This window comes from Ammospiza nelsoni, chromosome 6, assembly GCF_027579445.1.
Source record: "Ammospiza nelsoni isolate bAmmNel1 chromosome 6, bAmmNel1.pri, whole genome shotgun sequence".
Classification (NCBI taxonomy): domain Eukaryota; kingdom Metazoa; phylum Chordata; class Aves; order Passeriformes; family Passerellidae; genus Ammospiza; species Ammospiza nelsoni.
Window position 1 is genome coordinate 30,750,495 of NC_080638.1, and position 13,196 is coordinate 30,763,690.

General features: G+C 43.5%; 1 protein-coding gene across 2 annotated transcripts in view; it reads right to left on the minus strand.

Annotated features, from left to right (window-relative positions):
* Positions 1–13,196, minus strand: part of SMOC1 (SPARC related modular calcium binding 1) — a 127,907-nt gene that overhangs the window by 23,334 nt on the left and 91,377 nt on the right. For both annotated transcript variants that reach the window (XM_059474864.1, XM_059474863.1), the window contains exons 8-9: positions 3,946–4,138; positions 2,794–2,876 (exon numbers count right to left, since the gene is read on the minus strand). In XM_059474864.1, the coding sequence (XP_059330847.1) occupies positions 2,794–2,876; positions 3,946–4,138 (276 nt within the window). The remainder of the gene's footprint in view (positions 1–2,793; positions 2,877–3,945; positions 4,139–13,196) is intronic.

Genomic DNA, 13,196 nt, shown 5'->3' on the forward strand with positions numbered 1-13,196 from the left:
CCACATCCCTCACCTCTTTCCCCAAACCACCATGCACTACCAATTATTCAGTTGATTAGGGCAGTAGATGTCAGCACACAGCCTCCCACAGCAACACAGAGCAACGCCAACACTTTGTGCTCTTCTTGAACAAGCAAAGAAGAACATGTACCACAAACAGAGCACCGGAAACTTACTGTAATCCCTTGACAGCTGAAAGCAGCTTGCAGACTGATCTGACAAAATCCCTCCTTTGCAGTAGTACAGGCTCTGTCCACTGCAATAGCTAACCAACAGTCCCTAGCCTGTCTCCATATTCTGTACACTACACACATGCACACCCCTCAGCAGTCACTTGGCATATGATCCAGAAAATGTCAGCATTGTAATGGGTAAGCTGCTATTGCAGCCAGAGTAGACCACTCACTTAAAGGAGCTTTTTGTTGAGGTAATGAAAAGGCTGAAGAACTATTTGCTACAAGTCATCTCCCTGGGCTCCCAGCATCTCACCATCTGCAGGAATTAGCAGTTTGCCATTGGCTATGTATAAGCAACATTTTCCTTCCTTCTTTCTTTTTTACTTTTGGCCACAGTCATGACAGGTTGTGAAGAGAGTATGTGTAGGTGTGCAAGGATCTGAACTTATGTCTTTCCCACCTGGGCCTCTGCAGGGTCTCTTCATACAGGCCAAGAAGTGCACTGCTGCAACACTGGGAGTCTAAAAAATGGGCAAACCTCTACAAGAGGAATAAAGTAAGGGGTCTCCCTGACAGAACCGAGTGCAAATGATGCAATCAGTCTCAAATTAAAGCAAGAATTTTTCTTGACATTCAGTTCTGCTAAGAAATGAGAGCAGGGAAAAAAAAAAGAAACATTCTCTCTCATCCCCTGAGTTCTGGCTCATCAGTAAATTTTTGCATACAAGAGCAGCTAATCAAACAAACCTCAAGATTGCATAAGAAGTTCATGCAGCACAGCATTTCTCAGGCAGACAAACCAGGATCAGATCCTCTGTCTCCCCATCTCTCCATAGACAGGGATATTTTCAGTAATAGGAATCACAGAATCACAGAATATGGCTAGGGTTAAAAGGGACCTTAAAGATCATCTAGTTTCAACCCTCCTGCTAGGGGCAGGGTTGCCATTCACTAGATCAGGTTGCTCAGGATCCCATCCAGCCTGCCCTTGAGCACTTCCAGGGATGGGGCATTCAAAACTTCTCTGGGCAACAATCATACCAACTAGTGCAGCCAAACAGAGCTTGAAGTTTACAAAGGCACAGAAAACTGGCTTGAGCTGAGAGGGCAGCTCTCCTGGAGTTTGTTATTGGGACCAGACTGCTAAGCTACAGAGCATCCCATGTACTCTTCTGCACCAAGCAGCTCCTGTCCCCTTCTCTGGCTTCAGTGGAGAAGGAAAAGGAGAAGGGAAACAAAACCAGTCTGTCTTCTTGAGATCAGAAATAGAGTCTCAAAGAAAAAGCCAAAGTACAAAGAATTTTTGCAGAGGATTTCTGAAGAGGCGGGGAAGAAGTGCAAGGATAGGTGGTAAAGCAATGGGAGTGGGGGATGGGGAATCAAGGATGTAAGGTTATTCCATTTTACTGTGATTTCCTAGGGAAATGAGCTTTAATGTAATCCATTTAGCTGGCTCCCCCCATACCCCACAACATACTATTTGAACCAATTGGTTGATTTCCTTTGAATGTGAAAGGGAGGCAATAGGAAATTTTTACACGACTTGTGAAATGAGGAGCTGCACAGAAGACAACCCTGCTGAGGGCAGAGTTTCTAAGCAGAAGGGTCTGGGGTCTGAAGCCAGGAGCCAGCAGGACAACAATTAGGAGACACATGAGGCAGATCTGGAACAAATCACATTTCCTTTGCTAACCTGCTCAGGAACAACTCACTTTATGGTACCCTTAGAACATTAAGTTGATCCAGAGTCACCAGCTACTTCTGCAGGATTAGTGGTGTCCATCACCCCCTCATGGTGCAGAGGGATCCACTGTAGCTTGTGTTTTCAAGCAGTTCTCATCCAGGAGAGTGCTGGGGGTTGACCTGTCAGTGAAGGCCCTTCACTCTGCTCCTTAGAAGGGAGCCAGAAGGAAAAAACAGCACAGGCAGGTGGGATAGCATTTTTAAGAGCTGCACTGACACCAATGCCCAGCACGTGTTCCTAGCAGAAAAGAGGTAGGCAAACAGCAAATTATGCTTGCCACTCTGTTAAGAGGGAAAAACAGAATATAAAACAAGGAGCAGTGGGAAATAAAACATATTCCAGGCAGAAAAGGAGGAATAAAGTCCAGCTAAATGAGAAGCCACCATTAGATAAGGAACCTCAGTACACTGTGAGGGTTGTTCTGCCTGCTCCATGCAGTCAGTGAAAGGGAGCAAATAAGAGCACTAATTGGTAGTTGCATCCTCTTCTGTGACTCAGGGAGCATCAAGCTGCTGAAAAGCCCTGCTAAACAGAAAGGATCTTGTCCTGGTCAGGCTTTAAGGAACATTCAGTGTTGAGCCCATTCTTCCCCCAGGGTATCTCCAGGCATCCTGGTTTCTCTCCAGAAAATTCTAATCCCAGAAATGTTTTCAAAGGGCAGACAGGCAATAAACACACCCAGGACAGACCCAGCCTTTTCCAGTTCACTGCTGAAACTGAAGGTGATCTTAAAAAACCCCCACAGAATAAATCCCACGGTAAAGCATGCACTGTGAGGAAAATCCCCTGTCTCCTCAACAATATTCTTGGCCTCTTAAGAGTCCCAAGGTGGGACAAGGTAAGAAGGCAGAGAAAGGCTCTTGTTCCTCTAACCTGGAAGTTCTCTGTCCTTGAAGGGATCATCAATCTCTGTGCTCTTCGATCTGGCATCGCTTTCACACACTGGGGTCTCATACCTGAAAAAGGAGAAAAGCAGAAGCTAAGCTATGTAACATAGCTTTAGTCATCACATAGTCACTAATCACAGACTATTCTGAGCTGGAAGGGACCAGCAAGGATCATCGAGTCCAACTCTGAAGTGAGTGGCCCATACAGGGATCAAATCCACAACCAAGCCATTATTAGCACTACGCTTTGATCAGCTGAACTAATCTCAGGATCAATGGCTTTTGCCTTGTCTGCTCATTGCAGGGAAAACCAATAAACCTCCAGAAGAAATACCACTCTCAAGCATCTGACTGTTTATGGACAGTCAGCAACAGCAGCAGAAGTGGAAAGAGAAAGAAGAACATACTTTGAAGTCCAGTACCAGCTGTCAACTGAAACCCACAAACAGCACAGGACCCTCTTCCAATTCTTGTAGGTTTAGGCTGAAATTTCTTTTCAAAGCTGTCCATACTTTGCAGAATCACTACATCTAGCCAAATTTAAGTCCCAGCTCTTACTGGCCTGTTTTTGCAACTTGACACCCCTGCAATTTGTTTCCAAACTCCAAGTGAGAAAATGTAGTTTCAGGTAGTTTCAAGACAGGGAGTGACTGAAAAAAAAAAAAATCTCTCTCTCTGTTTTAAAATCTAGGCATGCACAAAAAGCAGTCTTCTAATTCCCTACTGATCAGGATTCAAGTGGCTGCAACATGGAAGTATAAAGCAGATGATAATGCAACAAAGACACTTGTCTTTTCACTGCTCATGCCCATAATCTATACTCTTAAGCAAAGCCCCCATTCCTTCTACCTCACAAAAGCAAGCCAGAAGAATAAAAAAGGCTGCTTTGTATGAATACTTTAACACAGAGAAAAGTAAGGACAGAAGTTAACATTCACCAACTCCTATGGAGAGGATAGAGAGGGAGCTACACAGTAACACTCAACAGGGAACACCACATACAGCATTGCTTGCTCTAGGGAAAGCAGTGTAGAGCTGACTGCTCTAGGGTGAGGAACCAGTTTCATATTGCAGCAGTATTTTTTATATCTCATCTTCTTCAGCCAGGCACCTGCCCAGGCCTGCCTACAGCTCTCACCGTGTGGAAGTACCAGGCAGGGGACGTCCCGTGTCCACCAGGACACACCAGCAGTACCCAGTGGACTGGTGGCACTGCACTGGCTTGTAAAGTCCTCCAGGGGCGCACTCGGGGATGACGATGCCCTCCCGGGGATTCTGCCTGGCCTCCTCCAAGGCGCTCTGCCTCTCCTGGTCACAGGAGTGAACTTTTTCTGGAAGACAGAAGGGAGGTTGGAAGGGGTAGAAAAAGGAATCAAATCAAGATCACTTTGCTCAGGTCAGTGGGATATGGGTATCCTTCACATCAGGAGCCCTTTGTGTCTGTTTCCTTCTCATCAAACATCAGTATGTCTACATCTTCAGGGACTGAGGAACTGCTGCGTTGAGAACTTTCTCCTACATTTAGCTGTGACACAACAAGATTATGGACTGAAGACATTGATGGCTGGGTGCTCAGGATGCCAGAAACAGCAGAAAAAAGTCTTCTTGATCACTTAGGTTTTGGAAATGAACTGTCAGTAAAAATAATTCACTATTAATGCAGCCATAAGGTAAGCATTTCCCAGATTGTTTTTGCAAGCTGAGAGATTCTAAACTGTGACTTGTATTTTCCAGTTAAACAAAGGATGCAAACACCCTGCCCTGCCCCTCTGTCTCTTTCTCCAGACTGCAAAACACTCCCCCCTCGTAATACCACCTCTCCAACATGATACCAAGAGAAGCAGGTTGTGTTTTAACACAGATTTACCCAGTGCAGACAGCATCTGCACACACCTCAGCAGGGAACAGAAGGGGATATCTCACTCAATCCCCATTGCCATCAACTCTCCACTGTTGTCCTCACCTAGAAAACAAAGGGCACCCAACACTGCTTTCTACTGAGCGGCAGGTCAGGCCTTGTGCCTTAGGAATACAGGAAAGGCAGTTTCCAAAGGTATTGTCAAAGAGAACAGTAGTTCTGTGCATGCACCAAAGAACAGGAAGAAGCCCAGAAGTGGCTTCTGCAGCCAGCCTGGCACACAGAGCCCAAGCACTGCCCACAAAGGGGTGTAGGGTGCATGGACACTGCCAGGCTGCTGCCTCTCACATGGACCAGCCATCAAGGGGCAAGAGAAGCACAGAGTACCTGCACGATGATAAGACTTATTTGGCTCAACAGCCAGAAATTTTCAATTATAATTCTTCGGGTATTCTGGCCTTTTGACAAGCAGAAAAATGATTTCAACTTTGTAAACTACTGAAAGTATGACAGTGAAGAAAAGAAAGCAGTCAAGACAGCTGAAAACACATCTAAGTCTAGGGTAACAAAAGACAACAATCTAACTCCTAACTTTTATCCTTAGGAGAGTGATGAAAAACAGAAGTAGGAAAAACAGCTGTCCTCTTCTTCCCTAGCCTTCCTCTCCCCTGCAGTTTACTGTGGTTTTAATTTTATTTTTATAAATAGGCCACAAGACCTGTAATTCCTTGCGACAGCCAAGAGCTACCTCAAGACTTCAATACATAAAACTCTTCCACTGACCAGCAATGACACCCTAGGTTCATCCCAAATCTGAAGATGTTTGCATCATCAGCCAGTGGACACAGCATAACCTCAGCATCCTGCTCCCGGGACTGGACTGCACACAACTCAGCACACACAAGGCTCAGGTTCCCTCTATTTTGCCTGCCTGTTGGTACACCTTGTATTTTGGTGATAAATTATGCTGTAGAGAGAGTAAGTTTTGTTCCATATTTGGGGAACAGAAGGGTTGCCAATTTACAGCTTGGTAGCAGCAGATACAACAAGAAACTCCAGCAGTTCTGCACATCATCACCTGAGTTAAGCATGCCTGGGTACCAGAAGCATTTTTACTGGTTTCTAATTGAACTGTAGCAGCTGAAAGAGTCTCAGAGACCCCAAAAGGTCTCACTCTCCTCAGCATTTCAGACCACTGCCAAGGCTGGGAATGTGAAGGCACCTGAATTTTGCCACATACAAACCCATATAACAGAAACACAGAATTAAGTGTCAGTAAGTCTGACTCAAGCAAAGAGAAACTTTACTGGGAAGGAGCAGGAGGGGATAAAGTCAACAAAAACTGAAAGGGAACTCAAGCCACAGCTGATATTTAAGCTCACTTCACTTTGCTGACAGATTTCACATCTGAGAAGACAAAGAAGAAGAGGAAGAAGAAGAGGAAGAAGAAGGCTGAAAAGGAGCAAGAAAACAGGAAAAAAGAAAAAAAGAAAAAAAAAAAAGAAAAAATAAAAAGAAGACTGTTCCCAAGATGTTCATGGACAGAGAAGTCACTGAGCCAGAGGCCTGCTGGTTCACTAACAAACCACTGACATCAAAGGCCCCACTGACCCACAGTCTGCTGACAGCAATTCACCTCGGCCATCAGGTGAGGCAAATCACTCAGGCAGCTTGGGGGAAGCAAAAAAGCAGGGGCAAAATTTTCTGTCATCGTTATATTGCAAGCAAAAGGAAGAAAAACTTCTGCTAAAGAGAACTACATTCCAGGAATTTTTCTATCTAAATCCCAAAAGCTTCCTGAGTGCACAATGTCAAACCAAGATTTCTCAAGTCCTTTGAGTCTTGCAAAACTCTCAGTAAAATTACTCTGAAAAAAATACAGTATGTGCTAGAACAAAGAAATAAGCTATTGTTGTTGAAATCAAGAGAAAAAAATAATAAATTCCTTTAATAAATTAGTACGTTATTTTACATGCATTTGCAGTTAGGTATGCAAATTACACAGAATAAATCTACATATTTACACATTTGTGCTATGGCATAAAAAATCAGAAAAATTCTCTGCACATATTAACAGAAATTTGTGGGAATTGAACGGTCACATTTACTACCAGAATACATAAGTAACTGGTAGTTGTTTCTGTTTGCAGGCTGTTTAAAGGCTGAGTGAAACAAATCTTAGAGGCTTTGCTCAGTTGATATCAGACAGATGTAATGATGCAAAGTCTGTCACCAGCATTGAGTAGCCCCCCATTAGCAATGACAGTGGCACAGCTGAAGTGTCAAGGAGATCATACTTTACTCAGTTCTAATGTACATCTAGAAGTAGCTGCTATGGAAGTTCCTCCCTGCTTTACAGATTTCTACTTCATCTCATTTACATGATGGAGAGTCCCACATGGCACAATTCTTCTCTGAACCCCTTCCAGATCCACCAAGCCTTCCCCGAGCTGGAGGAGATCAGAATAGCAAACACATTGACTCTGACAACAGCCTTGTGGAAATTTCCTTCAGTGACATCTGTCTGCTAAGCAGAATGTATTAACTAGCACTAGTTCCCGAAGAGACTCCTCCAGGCTACCACTCCAACAGCACTTAATTCCCTCAAAAAATAAACATTCATATTAACATTTGGGTATTCAAAAGCCAGCAAAATCAGCTGGGAAATCCGCACCATCAGCTTCCCTAGTGTGGGACTTGGCATGAACTGCATGCAGCGTCACCCTGAAAGACTGGCTGATGGGTAACAAAGGGATCATCAAATGCTATCCCAGCTCCAAGACACTGAAGTTCTCCTGTTCCAGTCAAACTGCTTACTGGAAACTTTGCTGTTGTTGCCAAGGCCAGGTTAATGGAGAATAGAGAAAACCTATGGCAAAGCTAGAAAGTTTAATGCCAGTTATGAAATTAAGCTGTCATCTTAGAAACCAGAAATATATTTATTATACATGCAGGGTACTTAAAAGCCTATTCCTGTTAATGGGAGTTGCAGGCAGAGTAAGAAAGCTTTTCCTTCGTTGCCTAAACTAAACTTTTCTTAGAGAAAGAACATTTAAGACAGCAAGTAAGTGGAACACAGTCTTCCTAAAGCAAATAATAATATTATACCCATTTATTTATTTATTTTAAAGGCACTGTCACATTCCACTGCCATTTGCTGCCATCCTTGCTTTGACTTGACCATCCGCAAAGAAACGAAGTAACACTTGCCAGCTTGCTGCTGCTGGGGAGTGAAACCTTTGTGAGACAGCAAATCTAGATTACAAATCCAAATTACAGAAAAAAACCCAATAGGGAGTGTATTCATACACAAAGAGAAGAGTCATTGGCAGAAATATCCATTTTACCTCAACTGTTCAGCTCTAAAATGCTAACTGTTTCGTCTTATTCTTGACTGCTTCTACCACTAATTAAAACATATTTTTAAAGTACTGTTTCTGAAGCCATGAGCTATGGCAGGAAAACAAGGCTTGGACATCTGCAGTTGCACATTATTTATGCAACAATTTTGCCCTAGTAATGGCCTTCTGAGGAATATCTGGTCAAATTCATTAAAAGGTCTCTCATTCCTGGTCTCTTAAGTACACACATTCACACATGCATTTAATGTCTGCACAATAAAAATAAAAATTATGGACAAAGTAAGGGACTTATCTGACTGTGTAATAAACTGTATGGTTATTAAAGAGATGGGGTGCTTGTTTACCTCACAAAACTGAGAAGAGAGGGTGTGTGGTGGCACCTAGCCAAAGGCTTGTGCTTAACAGTTCTCATGCTCACCTTGCAGGGCTGGGTGCAGCCACTTGGGATGAGGCAGCCCCCCCCCAGCTGCTCTCCTGACATGGAACAACCCTCACTGCCACCAAAGCCAAGGCACCAAGCATCATTCACCATGGCTGTGAAGATGCTGTGGATAACTATGGTGGGACATAGTGACCATTTGCCATCCAACCACAAAAGATTATTTTTTGGACTTTGGTCTTCTGCACCCAAACCTTTTCTCCTTAAAAGAAGAGGGAGACTGTGGCACCAAAACCAACCACCTTGGAGAGATTCCTACACCCTTAAGAGACAGGATTCTGTCTTCCAAATCAGGCAAAAGAGAGGGTCTAACCTCCCTCTATGCTTCTGCCTGGCCCCAGTGAAGCCATGTGAACAGCCTAACCCCAGAGCTACAGGCTGTACCAGGCAGGGCAGATTTCCTTCTCTTTCTCTCTCTCTCCCTCATTTCTTTTGACCAGAAATTCTGTCTGGACCAGCAAAACTTTTCCCATGGAATTCCCACAAAAAGCTTTAGTTTTAATGAACAAGCATTCATCACAAGGCGAGGAAAAGGTCTTTTAGAAGAAGAATTCTTGACCAATCCCCATTGTTAGTGCTGCAACCTCATTTAGGGACCTCATTTCAAAAAACTATTAAAAAAAAAACTCTCAAACACATCTCTCCCAAATTTTTTTGTTCAACTCCCAACTTTCCTCTCAGTGAGACATTAGTGCAGCATAGAACAAAGGGAAGCAGCATGGATATCTAGTGCCAAGTTTCTATTGACCTCCTGTGCCAACCCCAACACGAGGTCTAAGTGTCTTTGTGCCTCAGTTTTCCTTTCAGTGAGGAAAAGTGTTTGCCTGTCTCCCAGAAGAGCTTAATTCAGACAGGGTCAAATTCTTATGTGTCTTTACACTGCTGTGGCAGAGAGCAAGAGCTTTGAACCGGTTATTTTACCATAGCATGTACATCAGCTTAAAGTTGCTTTTACATTGTTTAAGGAAGCTCTAATGTGAACAGGACCCAGGTCCACTCCAGGAGAACAGGTACCTCACGCCAGTAGGGAGCTTACAAAAGCTGTGGGCAGAAAGCAAGTTCAGCACAGGTTACCTCAGCAGCCCAAACCTGCATCCTTCCCTCCTCAGAGGGGAAAGAGCAATTGAAAAGCCTTAAGTACAGACATGCACAAGTGCTGGCAGGAGTAGCAAAGCAATGCAGTAAATAGGCCCTTATTGCCTGTCCCCTGAGCAGGGCTGTGGGTGGAGGGAGAGAAACAACCCCTTCTGTGTTTACTGGGAGCACAATAACAGCTGAGCAAATACGGCCCATGGGGATAGCATAAATCTCTCCACACCTCTGTTAGTCATCAGTACTGATAGCCACTCCACCCTGTTCTGTCTGGGATCGTGGTCCCTCCAGAGTTTTCTGGCTAACATGAAGGTAAAAAGAAAACAAACCTTGCAGGTGTTCCCATACTGTACCAGTTGAGCAGCCTTTGCTTTACCTTGGTACTCACTCAATTTCATTTCTCAAGGCACAGGCTACAGAGGAAGCAGATGGTTCATGTTCCAGTGCTGAACAATGCAAAGGTTTAACAGGTGGGTTATAATTTTCAAAAATGCATTATTCCAAGTGGCTCATTAAACTTCAGCTATCCAGGCTGACATGCTTCCCCTGCCATTTTCCTTCTGCTCTAGGAGATAAGGCTGCACTGCAGTCCCACCAGTGTTATATGAGAAGTCTATTCAGTATCTACCCTCTAGCTTGCAAAAAGGGGGACTGGCTGAAGGAAGCACCATCTCACAGATTAGAGGAAACTTAGTGAGGGACTTTCTCATGCACAACTTATGCTCCTTTTTCAGAACCTGTGGACATTGTGCCCTGCCCAGCAAAGAAAAGTGGGCACTCCACAGGGTTCCCAACTCACACAGGAATAAAGATACACACTTGCACATCTTGAAGCCTGTCAGTTGAAAGCTACCTGTCCTTGCAATTCTAACTGAACTGCTTTTCAAGCAGGCCTTTTACTCTTTATACCATCCCATCTCACAAGCAATCAGTCACACAGTCCTAGCCCTCCCAGAGCTATAGCCAGACTGGCTGAAGGATGGCAGAAAAAGAACAATACATCCTGCAAAAAGACCTGAGAATTAATCATGTTCATATACAATGCATTAGAGGTCTGACTAAATTCTGGTTCATTAGAGCATGTTTTAAGTTGCATCATTCTCATAACCAAATGAGGAAAATGTAAGCTACATACAATTACTACGAGATAGCTACCTAACACAGCAGGTTAAGAAAAAGATGCTCTTCAAGACAAGAGGTCTCAGAAGTTCTGAAAGCTACAATGAGACTTGTATCAAATTAAATGACCACTCCAATGCAACAGATTGAACTTCAGGAAGGAATTCAAAGTCACATTGATAAATGGTTTTAAATCAGTGTGATCACAACTTACTAGTACAAATCATAACAACCAGCAAGAAGAAATCCAGCACATGGGGAGGAAATTACTGGCGAGACAGTCAGACTTGGAAAAAATGGTCAGCAGCTTAGACCACAAAAAAAGTCATGACATTGCAAACAACAACAAAAAGAATCAAAACAGGTAAGTCCAGCCATGGAATGTAATGATGGGGGCTTCACATAAGGAATGGGCTCTAAGTACTGGTGATCCTTATATCAGCTCTGTGTACAAGCCCTGGGCACTCTGAGGGACAGGAGGACTGTTTGGCAAGAGGGCATGGGAGAGCAAGGGGAACAGGCAAAGGTCTACAAAACTTGATCTATGAGAAAAGGCTAAAAGAATTCAATTTGTTTAGTCTAGGGATGACATTCAGTCTTCTGAGACATAAAAGCTGTTCTATAAGGAAAAAAAAGGATACCATTGATATTTTTTTTTCCTTCCCCATGGGTAGTTCAAGTAGCAGAGAGCTTACTTGGAGAAAGACTATTTAGGTTTGATATAAAAAAGCCCTGATGATTAACTGTTCATTCATTGGAAGAGGCAGTGGGATCTCTGTTGCCAGATTAGGAAAAGGTTACATGCGTCAGAGCTGCTATTATTTGGATATGACCCTGGGTTAAAACAGGGAAAGAAAAGCACACAAAGTCCTCAGGTCCTTTTTTTCTCTCCTCTTACAGGCTGAGAAGCTCCAGCAGATCCTCAATGGTTGAGGCAACCTTTTTACTAACACAGACTAAAATCCTGAAGATATTTGATCTAGTTTAAATTTCCAGATTTTGGGGTCTGATCCCCTCTAATGCACCTGGCCTCCATATCCTTTATGACAGCTGTATTTGTGCAGTACCTTCACAATGACAGCAGCTTCCATAATCCGAGCAGAGAAAGTTTGGCATCAAAATGCAGCCTCTTCACTTCTTGACATCAGAATGGTTCCTCAGCAGTAGAAAAAACTCAACCTTAGACACTGCCCTTGTCATTTTGAGACAAAGCGACACGGTCTGTGTTTTTTCTTCCCTAATGCCTCTTTTCCATTTCATGTAGTTTCTAAGCACTGTGAGCTTGTGGAGTACCTAGCTTTGACACAAGCCACCTGTCTCTGAACACATTCATTTTCCCTATACTCCTTTTTCACTGCACTCTTTCCACACTGAGGAATTCTGTTCAATAAAACAAAAAAAGTAGATGTTTCCACTGGAGCCTTAGCATTACTGGGAAACTTTTTTCACTTCCACACCTGTTTTTAATAGTCCTTGGAACAACTAGTACAGCAATTATTGAAAAACTTGCCTAACTCTTCTAGCTAGAGTATACAAGCACACTATTTTTACAGTATTGTTACTCTGCAATTATAGGACACCAAACAGAAGGTCTTTGAAAACTGTCACAGGCAGGTAAAAAGTGGTTCAGACTGGTCTTCCTACCTACAGCAACATTATATTTAATGCCACTGCTGGTGAGGAACAAAAGGCAAGAAAGACAGGTTTATAGTGTGATGAGCCTTTTCATGCAGTGACAGAGCAGCTTTTTCCTGTAGTATTTTGCACTTTACAAGGAGGCAGAGGGAATTGCCTCTGACAGGAAGCTAGCAGTCACTTTTGGATATTTACCTAGAGTCAGCTGTAGAACTCTCTGCATAGAATATCCAGGCTTTGGAAGTTCAGTGATGTAACACAGGATTCAGACATCAGCCATGGCATAGAGAAACTGCTCCCACTTCATCAGTGTCATGAGATGGATGTCCAACAGACATCCCCATAGAGGGGTAGGCTTTTCCAGAGTTTTGGAATGCAGGTCTTCTCCTTCACAGCCTTATGCTGTACTAGGCAATATTCATGGCCTTCTTGGACAACTCTGTGGGCAGTAGATGCTCATAGGGACACACTGACCTGTGCTTTGAACCCTTTTTTTTCTTCACTTGCCTCTTTTTCTTCACTTGTCACTTGCAAACCCCACTAGGGTTTTTGGTTTCAGGATAAGCCTACCTAGGCCTAAACATTTTCCAGAGGTTATCTAGGAACTAGCAATGACAGTTACCTTGAAACAGCTCCTCCTTAATTGTGGTACCTCAGAAATGTGGTGAATTTGACAGGAACATGTCAAGAAGGTGGGAAGGTGAGTCACTATGTGCAGCCTTTCCGCAGGCATCAGCATACATTGAAATGGCTGTCTGAAGTGCAGATGCACAAAGGAGCCTGTGCTGAATGCTGCTATTACAAGCAGCAAGGAGACTGTGCTGCTAAGGAATTACTTCAGCAAATCAGTGTAGACCCTTCAATCTGAACCAGCTTCTGCTAAA